Raw genomic sequence first — 18,499 nt, forward strand, 5'->3', positions numbered from 1 at the left:
ATTTTGCCGAGGTAGTGGGTCCCTTTGCATACCTATTTCCAGGGGCCCTTAGTCATATTCATATGCTATTTGTGCAGTCAAATGCAAATAAAATTTGATTTTTTTTTTGAGGGAACAGTTTGACATTTTGGGAAATATGCTTATTTGTTTCTTGCAGAGAGTTAGATCAGGAGATTAATACTACTTTTATGTATGTTGTTAAATGTGAAACAAGATCCAAGAGACAGTTAACATAAAGTCTTAAAACTGCAAACAGCTTGTCTAACTTGGTACAAAGATAACAAAATTCCCCCTCCAGCAGCTCACAGTGATGACAAGACTCCCATAAAAAAACTCAACTTGTCATTTAACACTTCATTTTCACCATGAATTAAACAAATTAGATATGACATGTTAAGGAGAGAGGCAAGAAACCCTAATTTTTGCCTTTATTTGACAGAGGACAGTGTAGAAATACGGGAGATAGAAACAAGGGTGTGCAACAAAAGTAAGGTTAATAATAAGGTTAATAATGTTTAATGGTATATAAAACACTTAGACTTTAGACCTGTGCAATAGTCTCTAAAAAAATTTGTTTGAAATGTTTAAAATTCTGCCATAAGACACATCTAAAGCTCTCTAATTAACATGTCATATCTTGTTTGTTTAATTGATACTGAAACCGAAGTTAAAATGACTAGTTGAGGTTTTCATGGGAGTCCAACCTGGACTCATTCTAAAGTTGTCAGATACCTAATTTTTGTCAGTGATTTCCACATCAGATACCAACCTAAAAACAATCCTTTTGCGACAGTATAATACACTGCCAAGTGGTGTCAATTTGAAACGCAGCCAGACAAAAACATAACTTGAGGAACTGAAGAGTCCATGTAGAGCAGGTAGGAGGGGTGGTGAATAGGTCCAGCAAACACTAGACTTTCACCCGAGAGGCACCAGTTTGCTTACTGTACGAAAGGAAAACCAAACCATGCTAACCATGCACTTTTGTTGCCTAAAACTAACAACCTGTGTTTGTTGCACAAATATATAAACATAAATACAAGGTGTTTTACCAATGTTGTACTTATATTTGAAAAAGATCGTATGCATCTAACGAGCAGAAACTGTACATTTCCTGTGAAAACGTAAGTCTAGTCTGAAAAGAAACAGTCCGTGTAGGTGTAAATTGACACAGCGTCCTAGAACGTCAACAACAGATATGCAGACTTCAAAAGTCCACTGAACATTTGGCAATATGTGACAAGCTGGGAATGAGAATGTGTTGGTGGAGTCTTTCCATCACTGTGAGGTGCTGCAAGATGAGTTTTGTTACCTTTAAAATGGAGCAAAGCTACCTGTTTCCACCTGTTTTTCACATTTCATCTAAGCTAACCAGCTGCAGCTTGATATTAATGAACAGGTGTGAGTGGTATTGATCTTTTCAACAAACTCTCGGCAAGAAAACGAAATTAAGTATTGCAAAATGTCCAAAATGTCATAAGGTTCCTTAAATGAATAGAGAGCACGGAATTATTGGTGCTTTTCTTTGTTGCTGACAATAGTACTGTCATCATTTAATGGGTTTTTACCTCAGTTAAAAACATGCTAAACACAGATGAGCATGAGAATATTTTTTTAGGTATTAACATTAACATATAACCAGGCTTATTTTTAGTTATGATGAAAAAACACAACTCCTTTTTCTGGACATCTAAACATTATGAAGCAGCTGTGATCCAACTGGGAAGTTGTGAGACACACCACTTTGCCTCTGTGATGATGACGGCGGTGATGACGACAATACAGCTATTAAGAGAATGGTGTCTCGTTATCTGTATTTTGTGTCTACGCGCTTCCGTTATGCTGTTCAGCGGGAGTAATACATGGCTTCATTGTGAGGGTGAGACATACAGAGGACAGTACGCCACTGTGTGCAGACAGAGCTCTTATTGCAGACGTTTGGTAGACTCCTGTTATTTTTTCCCTCTCTGGACATTTTCCTGCAGATTCTGAGTTTATCTCCTTTTCTCTGTATTCAGCCAAAACACCAGTTCAGGGAGAAAAAAAAACAGTCCTAACCTTTAACCCACTTCTGCATTTTTTAAACTAATTTCTCTATTAGTGAAATGTCATTATACTGTTACACGTACAAGGGCTGAATCTGAGCTGTGTTGTTTTGTCAGAGCTGCAGTGATAGCCAGTCTCAGCAGGAGTGAAGTATCACAGATTATTTCGTGTCATTTCCTCTGGAATATGTGAAGTTGTCTGAACAGTTGTTTCGATTGAAGGTATCCCACTTCCTCTTCCCATCACATGAGGATGATCCAGCATAATAAAAGTCACGATGACTGTGCTCCGAGACATTGTTGCGCAAAATGGATATTATTAGTTTGATTGATTATTGGAGGTGTATGATGTCCTACCCCACTGTTTCTAAATTTAAAATATTAAGTGTGACAAAATGTCATTTTTGGGTTCAAAGATTATTTTGTTGCTGTCTTATAAAGTTGACAGAGTGCTCAGACGGCTGCAGACGACGTGCCAGACTTTTTGTTCCTAACATAGACGTGAGACAGACGGTGAAACTAGTCTTCTATGCAGTGTAAATAAGAGGTATAAATTTAGCACTGAATGTGTTATATCTGAAGCTGGGAGTTGGGGGATCATTATTTGCAGGCTTACTTGGCATGCAGAGTCAAACTGAGGCTGAAAGTCGCAGTTATGCTTTCCAGTTCATAGCACATGTGAAAAGCTGGATATTTTTTCAAAATGTTAGCATAAATGCAGATATTATCTCAGTAATTAGATGGATTAGTTTATTTCTGTTTGTTGTTGCCTTTTAAATTTTCTATGTGGTATTTTTGCTAATATTTGACAAAGGACTGTGTAGAAACAGGAGCAAGAGAGAGAGGAGGGTATGACATGCAACATATACTTTGCTGAATATAACCAACGTTACATTTCGTGCAGACTGAAAGTGTTTTGCGTTGGAAACAGGGTAATAATGTTTTATCATGCAATGATGGAAAGTATTTAACATTAAGGAATCCCAGCTTTGTTTGATAATTCATCAATTACATTAAAAAAGAACTTTTTGTCATATTTCCGTAAATTACATCCTGCCAATAGTATATGAGACAGATAATCTGTGAAAAAATCTGACTCCTCTGCCTCTTAGTAGTGCTCCTAATGGCATTTGCAAGAATCCCTGATGCCTGAACAAAAACAACCAATCAGAGCCAAGAGGAGTCTCCTCTCACCCAGTCAAGCTCAATATCTTCAGCTCAGGGCTTCAGAAGGAGCTTTGCAGGGAATTCTTGCAAATGCCATCAGGACCACATGATATTTCTCTTCAGAAATGATCTTTAATGAACTACAAACAGCCATGCATCCACCAACCTCCTGTCCTGTAGGGACTGTCTCGCTCCTAATATTTTGGTAGTTGGTGGTTGCTTTACAAACTGCAGCTGGCCAGTGTAGGTTAATAACACCACAAAGGGTTACTCCATGCATTTGTATCTCAAACCGATGTCCAGTAACAGAATGGTAATATTGGACCAGTTGACTTTTTGCCCGCAGCATCAACAACTGCTGCGGCCTGCTGTCTATCATACCGCCGTGAAAGGTGCCTCTGTGTTCTGGTATCAAAGCGGTGGTGTTTGACAAGTTGGGAGTGAGAACGTGCTGGTACTGTAGCTTTAAGTAAAAATCCCAAATAAAACAGACTGGTCCACACAATAAAGAAAGTGATGGGGGTGAGGGAGCATCGCCTCACCAAATGCTTTTTAGTGAAAAAGGCTAGAAAAATGATCAGACCCCTCCCACGTCCCATATTCAGAATATGTACTGTTCCTATCAGGCAGATCCTGTCGGGTGCCAATCAAAGGTACCTGAACAGGTATAAAGCTCTTTCTTTGCTCTATCAGAGAATCTGCTCAATTCAGGACAAAAGGAGGGTGTAAATGACAACAGTGGTGCATGTATTTGAATGCACTTTATGTCTGCACTTGTCCGTACTATGCACTTTACGTCTGTACGTATTTTTATGTGGCAGCTTTTATGTCCAACGCAAATTTCCTGAGGGACAAATAATCTTGAATATAAGCTTTCTACTAGCTACTTCTACTTTTAAAGGGTTATTATGTTTAATGTTGGATAAAAGTTTTAAATTCACATAATTCTTAAAACAAGGAAATATTTGATCAAAGAAAAGACAAACAAGACTAAGAGTGTGATCAAACACTCAATGATAAATTTCAATACCTGTACATATTAAAAATGGTCTGTACTTAGGGAGCACCAAGGTTAAACATTCAGTCATGTTTCAACATGGCTGACTTGACTGCAGACTTATTACTTATAAAAAATACTGAACATATTATGTCTAATTCATGGTTATTGTGCCTTTAAAGTACGTTGCAGATCAGCTATAAACTTATCTCAAGATTAATTTTTATGAAATTAGGAAAATAGTATAATTACTGGTGCATTTAAATCTTCCTGTGACAGAGAGCTGAGTCAGAGGTCGACAGTTATGAAAGTTAGTACTGGGAGCAGCCTGTTCCCGTGGGGAATCCTAGACAGAGATGCCTGAGAGGCCGAAGGGTTTCGTCCTTGATATTAAGAGGGACCAAAGAGCTTAATGACACAGACAGGTGTCGTGGCTGCATGTCAACGACTTGTTCCGCCGTCATGATCACTTTACTGTGTAACTTCTTCTGCAGCTTTTTGAAGCATGCGTTTGCTTTCCATTTCTACACTGGAAAATCCTCAAAAACTTATTTTTGCCAATAATAGTAATATGTGATCTCTGTCAGCCTCTGTTGGTGACCAGTAGAGACTGCAACAACACTGATAAATAGCACTTTATACACAACATCCTGCCTGATGCAAAATATTGCAGGGCTGTAACTTTTTCATTTCTCCATTAATCTATTGAAAGTCAGATGAAATGTCAGAAAATAGTGAAAAATTACTGGCAACATATTCCAGAACCCAATGTGACATCTTCAAAAAGCTCATTTTGAACAACCAGAACTAGGGCTGCATGATATGAGGTAAATATGCAATATGCAATAATGCTGTTGAATTTCACAATAATGATACTACTTTGCAAAAATACTGCCTTTCTGCTGCTTTCAGTATACTGCTAAAATACAACAAATTGCTTGTTGATTAAAAAAATGTCAACTTTCTTTAATTAAACACATTTATAATTGAATGTAACACAAAAGGCCCCAATTTAAAAGAATGCTGGTTACATTATGCACAATTTTCTACTGACACTCTTTCAACAATCTGAAAAAATCATTGAGTGCAATATTACCGTATTTCGTTGTGTGTTTTTTGCTCCGGTTGACAATAATGAAACTCAGCTTGAGTTTAAAGCCTTGTTACGATAATAATTTGAAAGCCAAAATCCATTTCTTAAAATCTGGCCAAATGAGGAAATTCAAGGAATTTGGGTGCTTTTGAAGTCCTCCAGCCAATAACAAAGCAACATACTAAATGTATGCATGACAAAATTTAAAAAAAAACAACCTCACAAATAATTTTAATGTCCACTTGGATGTCCACTACTTGAGTCCAATTCAAAAAAGTACTCCACATATTCCAACCAACCTTCAGAATGCAAACATATTAATCTGAACAATGATTTAATGCAAAAAGTCCTCAAACGGATCAAACTCACCGGAAGTTGAACTGGGAGGACTCTGGCCTAGAGTTGATCTCCAGTCCCCTTTGTTCAGTAGTGGTCCTCACATCTCAACACATCTGTATTTTCTTCACACGGATGAGACCCTGCCATAAAAAAGAGCTTAATGTCTTTTTCCATCTTCCTTGTAAGCAGCCAGGATCTTTCATAACTCCTTCGTCTACCTCCAAAAGCATTTTCACTTCTCAGCACCTCAAACATTTCACTTCCCCTTGTTCTCCAGGCCACACCCCCCCCCACACACCTGTGATGAGAAACAACAGATCACCTGATCTGTGTTAGCTACAAATAAAAGCATGACATGAGTACCCCAGAGGTTTAACCTTGCAAGGGTTTTAGTATTAAAGCATCAAATTTGTATATACAGTATCTCAACCTTTTTGGGAGTGACAACTCTGTAAAACCCTTACAAATGGTCTTTCATAATTATCACATAAGGTCAAGAAAAAAGTTTTTCACGGTTATTGTGTGTAAAAATGAGGTCTGAATAATGCTTTTCAGCTGTGAATGGGCTGAACGTATTGTCTGTTATTGACACAAATCTATGATAAATCAGCCGTAAGTGTAACAGAAAAAAAAAGCTGCTTCGTTGTGCTTGTACAACATCCTTACTTGTGTGAACTTGAAAACCTTATGGACTCACTCACCCTGCTGTAGGAACGTGCATGAAATCCTCCACCAGGCTGTCCTTGGATGCTCCGTTTTCTCCATGTAGAAGCACAGAGGGAGGAGAGAGGAGCAGGAGTTAGAGCAGGAGTTAGAGCAGGATGTCCTGGCGAGAGGAGAATTATGAGGGGCAAGGAACGTAATTAGAGAAATAAGACCCGGCAAGTTCAAGTTATCCCAGCTGGCCCTTGCTTCCTGGAAGGAACCTGATTATCTCTTTGAGATGCTTTAACAGCTTACCCGGTTTTGTTTTGTTTTGCTTTTGCATCTGAATCTCTCAGCAGCGCTGTTAATTTGCAGGGACAGAGGATTTACTTTACAATTAGAATTGGAAACAAGTTATTTTTGACATTTACTGACAGCTTTTTAGTAAAAAAGGGTGTGTGTGGGGGCGGGAGGGTCAGGTTTTTGTTGGAAATGGTAGTAAAAGTGATTTATAGATAGACAGCAATGTTAGACAGATGTAGATTTCTAAATGGGCTTTCAGGGCACAGGCTTAGGGAGCCCCTTGGTCTTCACCTGCAAAATGTCAATCAAATTAATATGCACCAGCTGGGAAGAAATTAAAGGCAACCACAATGAGACAAAAAAAGACCAAAAGAGATGCAAAGGAACTGCAAAGAGACAAAGAGACACTGACTTCAAAGAAATGCAAAACAACTAAAGAGAGACACAGAATGGCTAAAAAGAGACACAACATGACAGAAAAGGCCCAAAAAAGAGACATAAAAAACACAAAAGACACAAAATGATGACAATGAAACACAAGACAATTACAAAGAGACACATAACAATTACAAGGAGACACATAACAACTACAAGGAGACATAAAACAGCCACAAAGATGACCTCAAAGAGACACAGAATAACTACAAAGAGACACAAATTGCCAAGAGTAACAAAGAGAATAATATATATATATATATATATATATATATATATATATATATATATATATTGCACATTACATTGCACTTCAGAAGAGTGTGTTATAAGTATGCATGGCTCCAACTTCCAATATCATTATGTTATAAAATGTCATTAATCTGTATATCATTTTCTCTTTTTATAGTATGAACTGTTTAACATTTTAACTGTTTTTCATAGCTGCATGGTAGCCTATTGTGCAGAAAACTGTATTTAACTAATCTCACTTGCATAAATACACTAAGTAGTTTACTCTGTTCAACTAGTTGTAGTTTGCACAGATGTTTTCTCCTCTCTGCCTCTGTCTTTCTCTCCCTGGTATCAAAGCCCACATAATTGACGGTCTAGACTTCTCACTTGCATACAGATGATTCCCATTATCACCGATTTGCTTGCTGGTAACCATCTCCTGGGGGGCCATGCCAGCTGCAGCGCGCTGGGGTGTTGTGATCAGCAGGAGAGTGTGAGTGGATCAATGTACTGTCATGTAGGGTCTTAATCACTGAGCTGTGTTCCAGCTGAGAGGTTGTGTAGTCTGCCAGGAGGGCCCGATCTGCTCTGTGAGCAACGCACCTGCAGTCTGATAGAGACAAACAAAACCAGACAGGCTCATCACATGCAGCTTATTGCAGGATTTTTACAGTGCAGATTCTTGGCTACAGTCTAACATGAGATCTTGCTTGTTCATTCTCTCTCACTCTTCTTCCACTGCACTCCCTTTATAGCAGTGTGATATTCACGTCATTGCCTATTCTCAATATGCAATTAGAATGACAGTATATGTCAGAGAAAGTGCACTGGGCCAATAGTTGAAAGAGCAGCCCCTGGTGGGTGAATGGTTAAGTCCTTAGAATATGTTTTATGTGTATGGATTTGTAGATTTCAGTGGCTGTTTTTTGAGTGTAATTTGGGGTACAATTTTCTGAGAAAGATTCTTAATTTGTGGAAATATGGATCAATAATAGTGTGCACACAGCGTGTTGAAGTTGCTTTTACTCTTGTACATTTATACTTTGTTTAAAATGACCATTATGCTAAGAGTGAGCATGCAAGCTTGTGTATAGTATTTGTCCTATGCATGCTATTGTAACTGTCTGAAAAATGCTTTTCTGAATTTATTCAGTCTTGATTTAACCAAAACTTTACGGATATTCTACCTGCAGGAGAAAATGTAATCCTTATGAATAGCAGTTTGAGCATTCTAATGGACAAACGTCACTGTCCAGTAAAATTCATGCAACTGATTTTTGATTTTTCACCTGAACTGAAGAATGATCTGCTTCTTTATTTCATGGGTTGATAAAATGTCCCTCTTTAAGATTTTTGATGGGAACTGAGATTTAGAACAGGCATTGCGACTGAGCAGTGGCTTCAGGTTGTCTGATCCATCAGACTTGTATGCCTCCAAGCTTATCAATTCCTTTTATTAATGCTGGCATGTTTTTCTGACAAAGCGCAAAGCGTGTTTTTAATTCATGAAGAAAGATAACAACAGTGCCGCTTGTAATGTCTGTGAAATCATAATTTCAAGTAAAGGTGGAAACACCAGCAGTAATATGCTGAAACATCTCTCTACACCACATTAGATTCTAGGAATGTCATGTATTTGACACTCTATGCTCGAAGCATCATGTCTGTTACGAGGGTAAATATCCTGTTCGACTAACATTGGCGCCACGCTGACAGGCTTAGCAGACATTTTCTTTGACTAAGACAACCTGAATGAAAACAAATACTGTACAAATATTTTCCTATTTCTTCTGCACTTTGCTGCGACTCAGATATAATAAAACTTTAGCGATATATAGCGAACATGTATTGCAATACACTGCAATTTATTACCTTTTTCAACTGCAAATTATACTCCCAATTGAAAACTTTGAAAAATGTATGAGAAAAAATAGATGTTGACAGTCTGTTCATCTCACTTCAATCATTTTCATTGCATCAAAACTGAAAAAGCAATTAATTTTATTAATCTAGAAGGCTCTGAAGTTTAATTTGTATGTGTAATATTAATAATTTGTATAATAAAAATCGACTTTTCCCACCCCTAGAAGCGGTAAGGTAATCAATAAAGAATGAGGCCAATAAGTAGAATCGATAATGGCTTTGGCATCAATGAAATGTCTTGTACTTTCCATCCCTAGATCCCATAGATCCATAGATCCCTTCCAGACCCCTTTTAAGGACATAAAAAATACTGATAACAGTTAATGTCTACTGTGGTTTTTCCACAAAAAAGTACAGCTGTACAATGACCTACTTAAAAATTCTTCTATCTCTTCTTACTCGCAGAAAAATCTAGCATCTACTAATATGCAAACACTTCTCATTTTCAAGGCTTTCCACATCACATCTGAGTTCACTGCACACTGGACCATGATCACAATGCTCATACTTACATATGTTGAAGATCTAAGGTGAGCACAGAGAAACTTTGTCCTCTTCAGCAGACAGGAAAGCTCTGCAAAATACATCATTCTGCACAGTGAAACTCAAGCATCCAAGTAAAGGAACAAAAAGCAAAACATTTTTGTATGGAGCTGAACTTTAAGAAAGATAAACCATTTAAATAGCAATTGAGTTTTCTACGAAATGCATCGTCACAAAGATGAAAGCAGGGCTGTTATTTTTAGCTCATTAAAAGTTGACATTTTGGAGAGCCAGTACATGCAGTGACTAAGTTAGTTGCAGGCCGTCCACTGAACAGTGACGACACATATCTCAGAGTGAAATACTATCTGTGTGGTTTTAAATCAGTCTGTTGATGGCCAGTGTGTTTCCAGTGGGCGCTTGCCCTCTCCTCTCCTCTCCTCTGCTCTGCTCTGCCGTTGCGCTGGACGGGGCTGGTCCTCTGCCTGGGACTCTGTGTGGCGATTGGAGATTCCAGGCCGGGCCCCGGAGCCTCCCCCCTCTGACACACTTTCAGCGCTGCACCACCAGCATGACTTTCATTGCTCTCCAAGGGCGGGTGGTGCACCTTCAGGAAAAAACAAACAAATATGGAGGCTGTAGGAGTGCAAGTGTACAGACCCTGCTCATTTGACTGTTTGTGAGTATGGAGCTGGAGCATGCTGGCGTGTGTTAAGGTGTGATTTTGGAGTTTATTGTTGTGGGTACAACATTAGGCCTGTGTGTACACATGAAGGGCACCGTGCACAGAGTGTGGAAAGTGTATACAATCATAGCTAAGGCAGATTTCTTTTTGTGCAGGGTTTGTTTTGCCTTACACGGCTTCTGATTCATTATTTAAAATGAGTAGTTTGACAAATAAGCATAGACCTGATTGCAATTGGTTATTGATTTTTTTTAATAAGAAGTAAGCACCTAGAGAGATTCTTTTGTCACTTTATGACACTTGACACAAAAAAAGATAATCACAAAAACAGTCTGAAGATGTTTGTAACGGTAAAAAAAAGATTGTAATACCATTAGTTTTTAGACAAACTTGTTGTTATACCATTATTGTCCATTAGGCAGAGCTATTAGCTCCTGTTAATTACCAGCAGCAGTATTAGTGGTGCAGTGTGTCTGTTCTACACATTATTTTCCTCTAAAAGCTAAGTGTTTTGACTCTGATCAGACCTCTGTTGATAGCTACCTAATCTTCTCTCAGTACAACTTAATTTCCCTCTTTTCTGTTTGTCATTAAAACCTGCATCAAACACTCAGCTCTGACTATTTGACTAATAATGGAGTGATGGAGCAGCATCGTGCAGAATCAGAGGAATCATGAGTTGGGTGGGTGGGGCTCTTCAGTACTGTACAGCCATTGTTTTGTTTTTTTTCTTTGAGATACACACAACTATGAGAGGAGGTGTGTACACGCGCACACACACACACACACACACACACACACACACATACATGCGAACATGAATAATAGGGGACTATCTAAGTGTACTATCCAAGAGGGAACCTTTATTAGCAGTCATTTTAAAAATACAAAACTAGAATTGAAAATTTACTTTTGAGGTCTTCTTTCACAATATTACTGCAAATGTGATTTTTACAATTTTTTAAAGAAATTGCCAAGAGGGGACCTGAAGCCTTGAGCGACGTCTGCCTATCAAAGGGGGGACATCCATATACTGCAGTCAAACTGGTTTATCCTGGTTCTCTCACCTATAGAGTGCTTCTTTTTCACTAAAACTTCATTTGTATCTTTAAAAATGGGTATGTAAACTTTATTGCTTGCAATATATCAACATTTTTTGTGATAATAAATATTACAGAAATAATACTTGCCAAAGCAAAGTATATCTTTTAAAGAAGGCTCCCATAATCCTGTGAATTCAGTTTTATCTTACTTAGTATTTACTGTTAATAACTTTATTGTTGTCTTTATATATATATATATATATGTATATTTAGACCAGACCAATTGTAACTACCAATGTATCACCAAAAATTCAGAAAAATAAATCTATAAACGAGTAACATTATACATAAAATGATCAGCAATATAATTACTTATTTTAATAAATAATATATTTATTTTAATTAATTAATCACTATAAAATGATTTAACACAAGTCTGTGACTAGACCTTAAAAGCTGTTTGCTTCCAAAAGAAAGAAATCAAACTGACATGACAGATGAGCTCAGGTCCAAGAGAAGTCAGTGGTGTTTCTGGATTTTTGTTGAATCTAGCTTTCACTTAGCATAGTAGAGTCTTAACTTGCATTTATAGATGCAGTGATGAACTGTGTTCACTGTCAGTGGTTTTCAGTGTCCTGACTCATTTTGTGATATCATGTTGGTATTTAATGCAATTACCTTCATGGGTCAAAGGTCATGGCCATTCATTTTGGTTTTAGCCTTGTCCCTTTTATGCAGAGATTTCTCAAGGTTCTCTAAATCTTTTTCATGCTATTATGGCAGATAGTTAATGGATTTGAACAGCAAATATCTTGTTTTGTAATGTATTCCTTTTGTGTTCACATAGTTTTTCAGTGATGGATGAAACACCTGTGTTTGTTAGTGTATTTTAGCATTATCTAATCTAGACCCCATTCAAAGATGTTTGTTTTTTAATGACTACAGTCTGTAACACATACTACACACACTGGCATGCAGCATTGTCACAGTGCACAGAGTGTCTCGTAAGTGAAAAGGCACATAATAAATGTTACGATAAGTTCACAATGACACTCAGCTTTACAGGACTTTACATTCCAGTATTGTAAACTGAAACTTTCTTTAGCACTTAAAGTTTAACTGGTATGTTAGTGTTTTGATGGGCATTGAAATGGTGATGAGCCACCAACTACTCATCTCAAAACCATCACAACAGGATACACATCTATGAATGGGCCTTCATAAGTCGACTTCTGTTTGTACTCTTTGAACTTTGCACTCTAAAAAGAAAAAAAATGTCCACCTCCATTTCTTTTTGTAAGAAAACTAAAAAGGAGTTTTAAATTAAAATTATGTAACATCAAACTTTGACTTGACCTTTAAAATTGTTCAATTTCCAAAATACTTACCTGACCAGTTTTCACAAGTAGTGAATGTCAATCAAGTTTTCAATATACTTGTGTTCTCAGTCTGTACTTAAAGAAATGCAACTTGTTTGTTGGTGCACATTACAGAAGAAGGTCCACCCTTGAGTAGGATATAATGACATGAGTCCACTGTTGGCTGGTACATAATGTCACAAGTTCCTTCTTAGATAGCACGGATTGGACGTTCACACTCAACCATGTAAAAGCACATACAAACATATTTAATAATACTTGTGAAAAAAATCTCATCTGAATAATGTTACATTTCTTCTTCAAATATGATTTGTTAGTATGTTTTGTAACAGAATATAAAGGCTCAACTTTAGTGGCTGGCTTAACCTTTTATGGCTTGATACTGTATTAATGGAAAATTATGCCCATTTCTAAAATACATACATATTATTTCTATGATCTAAGGCAGTCTAAAAACATTAGTAAACATAGACGGCAACTCGCTCCCATATCCAAAAACTGGAGTGCTTGTGATGTCATGTGATATAAAGTGTAGAGTTGCTCCATTGATATGAAATTGTGAAAGATTTTCTAGATGACACTGAGAACAGCCAGAACAATGTTATAAGTATATGGGAACATTTTCTGTTACAGAACTGACAACACCAATATAATAAAGTTCATTTGGGTTTAAGGGATAACAAACATTCTGTTGGTCCCCCAAAATTAGGCTCTCGATGAGCAGAAGGAGCAGCTCAAACTTTATACCTCATCACATTACAAGTCTGACACTTCTTTCTCTAGTGTCTAGATCAGAGATATCACACATACAAGCTGATCCCTTGGCCATGGAAAAAACATACTGGAATTCCTACTTTAGATGTTCACCTTTACAATGAAGGGGTTCCCCGAAAGGACCAAAACAATATAAAAGTAAGCAACAGTATTTGCTGGTTAATAAAAAAAATAGATTTATTATCAGGCTTTTTCTGGAAATTCCCATTAAGAGTTAATTACAAACACAGGATCTCTTTACAATGTATATGCGTGCTTTTCAATTTATATGCATAAGAATGCATTTTCTTTGTTGATCAACATTACAGAAAAAGGGCCACATATAGAATAAAGCGACGGTGGTCCCAAGTTATTGGCTGGTACATAATGACACAAGTTCCCTTTTGGATGGGACAGAGTGATATTCACACTCCACCATAGATTAATGAAAAAGAAATAGAAAGGTGCATTTTGTAAAGAGAAAAATATCTAATACAAAAATGTATCTATTCAGTAAAGCTTCTCATTGTTTAGTAAATTGGCACCAGAAATGTCGCCATTGTAGCTTTTTAAAATAAAGGCCATACTGTGAACACAATTATAACTTGTCTTAATATTCACTGTGACGTGACAGATGAGCTCAGGTCCGGGGAAGTTGGCAGTGTTTCTGGATTTTGTTGATATCTGGCTTTCACTTTGCATAGTTAAGTCTTAATTTGCTTTTATAGATACAGTGATAAACTGTGTCCACTGTCAGTGGTTTTTAGTGTCCCGAGCTCATTTTGTGATATCCTTCAGTCATGTTGGTATTTAATGCAGTGCAGCTTTATGGGTCAAAGGTCATGGCCATTCATTTTTGGTTTTTAGCCTTGTCTCTTTTATGTATTTCTCAAGGTTCTCTGAATCTTTTCATGCTATTATGATAGTTCATGGATTTGAACACCAAATATCTTGTTTTGTAATGTGTTCCATTGTGTTCAAAATGAATAGTTTTTTAGTGATGGATGAAACACCTGTGTTTGTTAGTGTATTTTAGCATTATCTAATCTAGACCCCCCATTCAAAGATGTTTGTTTTTAATGACTACAGTCTATAACATATACTACACACACTGGCATGCAGCATTGTCACAGTGCACAAAAGAGTGTGCATGAAGTGAAAGGCACATAATAAATAATATAATAATACTAAAACTAAAAAACTAAAACTAACTAAAACTAACTAAACTAAAACCTTTCTTTAGCACTTAAAGTTTAACTGGTATGTTAGTGTTTTGATGGGCATTGAAATGGTGATGAGCCACCAACACCTCATCTCAAAACCATCACAGCAGGATACACATCTATGAATGGGCCTTCACTAGTTGTCTTCTGTTGACCCCATTCAAAGAGGTTTGCAACCCAGAACTAAGTTTTTATTATTGTTATATCTATTTTTTGGTTGTTTTTGATAACTATAGTTGGTAACACATAGAGTTGTAAATTAGTTGGCAAATACAGGGCTGGTATACAACATTGTCACTGCGGCTTTAGAGAGTGTGCATGAAGGCATGTGAGATTGCTAAAATAAGTTTACATTGACACTCAGCTTTACAGGTCTTTACATTCCAGTGTTGTCAACTGAAACAACTCTTTAGCACTTAAAGTTTAACTAATGTTAATGTGTTTCTGATGGCCATTGCATTAAAAATTCAGACAAACAGAGCCACTGAGAGCCAAGATGCCCTACTGCTTTAGAGGGCCACTTAATAAATAATTACCTTTCAATTATTTCAGTGATATTACATACATGTGGTTATTATGTCACTTCCCAGCAGATGTTTCTTCATGTGAAAAACATGTTTAACTCCTTTTTTTGAATAGCTTGTAGTCAATTGTGCAATTGACGACAAATGTGGAATTCTGCTTGTATTTCTACTCTTTACAGTTCAACATTATCTTACCCAACATCCATTTGTTTAACACAGGACAGAGAAAAAAGCCATGTTTCAGTCAGATACAACATCTAGGATATGAGAAGTAAGCAACCCTGAAGCCCAATGTGTAATGTCCTCACGACCATAACGACCATCGTCAGCTAGAAGAAACCATCCCCGCTTTTGCAGAGAATCAACGCCTGACAGATTTTCACAGGCTGACTTGCAGAGAATCAAACCCCTCACCCACTGCAGGTCACTCACTTCTCAGTGGCAGCAGTCTCACTGTTCAACACTCAAAGTTAGGATCTGAGAATCATATGGGTGCTGGTCACTCCACCTCTTCAGTGTAGAAGAAATTACATATTTTTGTCCACTTCATCAACTGAAGGCCAAGTAAATATAAAATATATCTATAAAACTGTGTGTAGATATGTAATAAAGACAAATTGCTTTCTAAAGAATGCACAAAGCCACTGAATCAAATGTACATAGATCATACAGAGATGAATAACATTTTTTTTCACACATATGAATACTCGGCCTCTTTTAGGGATGCATCTTACTCCATAAATGTGGTAATTTTACGTTAATCGGTATCATCTTTCTGAAGCTGGCAATACTGTATTATAGGCATCATTAATAATTTGTTAACTGACTGTTAATTATACTTTTGTCAATACTCCTTGATAACCAATGAAGAAATGATAACTAATTAACTTTACCCATTATAAGTAATGTTATAGATTGTTATTTTATTAGTCAAATACCAAGACTTATACAGTCTTGTATAAAAACATAAACTAAGTATTAATGGTTTCCAACTAATTTGTAAACCTTTGTAAAAACAAAAAAAGTAAATTATACAATATAAATATCTCTTGGATATATAGACCAAATATTTATAACACTTTGTTAACTATTAATAGTTGGCTTGAAAACTGTTTATAAACATTGTTTGGATGGTTTCTATAAAGTTGCAACTGCTAATGGTAATAAACTGTTAAACTGTTAACAAATACCATGTAGCAGATCTTGAAATACTATTTGGAAGACCATTATAAAGTTGCAGTTGCTATTTAAATCTTTTGAGTCACTTAATAAATAATGTCTTTCTAAGCACTTTGTAAAGTATACATACGTTTGCCCTTCATTAAATTTTTAATAGGTTACAAAAGTTGCAAAACAACAATAACCCACTACATTTATCTTTGGCTCAAAGTTGCATGTCAACATTGACTTTCTGTTCATATATGTGTTTAAAATGATAATCACACAATCAGGACACAAACATGTACTCTTTATGTAGCTCACCTATAAAACATTTAAAAGGGCCAAATTAGTTTTACTCCATACAATCAATAACCATTGACAACATTTTAACTATCTAAATAATGTTTGTAGATGCTTTACAGAGTATCTAATTCTGTAGTATTGTTTTACCTCTTTAGTTAAAACAGAACCTTTTATTATAATTAGAATAATGAAATGTAAACTTGAGGCAATAACCTGTGCAACATCAAAATGGTATGTCATGAAATAACAGATGTAATCATTAGGTAACTGAATATGTTCAACTACTTAAATATCCATAATAGTACAAGTTTTGAAAAAAAAAACAGCATTTAAAATGGGAATTAAAGTGGAGAATTGTATGCCTACTCCGTACAATTTCAGGGTGTTCTTCCCAATAATCCAGGGATGTTGTACTAACCAAGATAAGCAGTGGGTGCTACTTGTTAAACCCAGGATGGGGGAATAAGCCACGTTTCAGTCAGTCTAAATCAGATACAGCATCTTGGATATGAGAAGTTAGCAACCCCTTAGCTCAATGTGTCATGTGCTAACGACCATCGTCAGCTAGAAGAAACCATCCCGCACTGCAGAATCAAGGCCTGACTGATTTTCACAGGCTGACTTGCACAGAGTCAAACCCTCACTCACTGCAGGTCACTCACTTCTCAGTGGCAGCAGTCTCCACTGTTCAACATTCAAAGTTAGGATCTGAGAATCATATGGGTGCTGGTCACTCCACCTCTTCAGTGTAGAGGAAATTACATATTTTTTCATCTTCATCATCTGAATGCTCATAAATCTAACAATATATCTATAACACCATGTGATTGCTTACTTAATAATGCAGGCGCCCACTGAATCAAATGTTTAACATCTTAGAGAGATGAACAACAATTTTTTCACAAACAAATGAATATTTAACCTCCTTTAGGGATGCATTTCACTCCATAAATGTGCTGGTAATTTTACATGTCAGTGTCATCTTTCCTAAGCTGGCTGTTAACAGACTGTTAATTTCACTTTTATCAATACTACTTGATAACTAATAAATAAATTGCAACTACTGATGGTACGCTGATACACTGATACACTACTGATGGTATATTGTTAAACTGTTAAAAAATACCATGTAGTGGATCTTGACATATTATTTGGGAGACCATTTTAAAGTTGCATTTGCTGTTTTAAATCTTACAGTCACTTAAAAAATGCTTTGTTTCTCAGCGCTGTTTTAAGCATGCATACACGTTTGCCCCCATTAAATGTTTTATAGGTTAGAAAACTATTTATTTTCATATATAAGTTCAAACTGATTTATGACCAAACCTTTTAAATTTATATCACTGCAGCTCAAATGAAAAGGGTTCAGGATGTGAAAAATGGACTACATAAATTCAACATTACAGATCAATAACAAAACCTATGTTACAAAACTACAATAATCCACCATGTTTTTTCTTTGGCTCAATGTTGCATTCTGACATTTTATTTCTGTTTCCTGAATATGTTTAACATGATGATCAGACGATCACTCTTACTCTTTAGTTTTGTTTTACTCCTATAGTTGAAACCAAACCTTTTATTATGATTAGAACAATTACACGTTAACTTGGCACAATAAACTATGTAACATCACAATGGTTTGCCATGAAATTCATGTAATTATTAGGTGATTAAATATGTTCAAATATTTAACTATCCAGTAAAAAAAAGTACAACTTTTGTATCAGTATTCAAGCTAGTGGGAATTTGAGTGGAGAATTA

At 36.4% G+C, this 18,499-nt stretch overlaps 2 protein-coding genes across 6 annotated transcripts in view; one reads left to right on the forward strand and one right to left on the reverse strand.

Moving 5' to 3' along the window:
• Window positions 1-10,157, reverse strand: part of frmd4bb (FERM domain containing 4Bb) — a 54,504-nt gene extending 44,347 nt beyond the window's left edge. Inside the window, exons 1-4 of one of the 2 annotated variants that reach the window (XM_088081945.1) lie at window positions 9,694-10,157; window positions 7,646-7,868; window positions 6,343-6,400; window positions 5,672-5,781 (exon numbers count right to left, since the gene is read on the reverse strand). The gene's annotated coding sequence lies outside the window, so the exon portion shown is untranslated. Of the gene's footprint in view, window positions 1-5,671; window positions 5,782-6,342; window positions 6,468-7,645; window positions 7,869-9,693 lie in introns of both variants that reach the window. The other variant, XM_088081944.1, reaches the window with a different exon arrangement.
• LOC121947210 (microphthalmia-associated transcription factor-like) overlaps window positions 1-18,499 on the forward strand; it is a 52,329-nt gene that overhangs the window by 2,577 nt on the left and 31,253 nt on the right. Inside the window, exon 1 of one of the 4 annotated variants that reach the window (XM_042492152.2) lies at window positions 10,210-10,343. The exons of 2 other annotated variants lie outside the window; for them this stretch is intronic. In XM_042492152.2, coding sequence (XP_042348086.2) covers window positions 10,294-10,343 — 50 coding nt within the window. In that variant the 5' untranslated portion in view covers window positions 10,210-10,293. Of the gene's footprint in view, window positions 1-10,209; window positions 10,381-18,499 lie in introns of those variants that run through there. One more of the 4 variants, XM_088081949.1, reaches the window with a different exon arrangement.

The sequence above is a fragment of the Plectropomus leopardus genome, chromosome 9 (assembly GCF_026936395.1).
Source record: "Plectropomus leopardus strain MGB_pleo_1.0 chromosome 9, ASM2693639v1, whole genome shotgun sequence".
In the NCBI taxonomy this organism is placed as follows: domain Eukaryota; kingdom Metazoa; phylum Chordata; class Actinopteri; order Perciformes; family Serranidae; genus Plectropomus; species Plectropomus leopardus.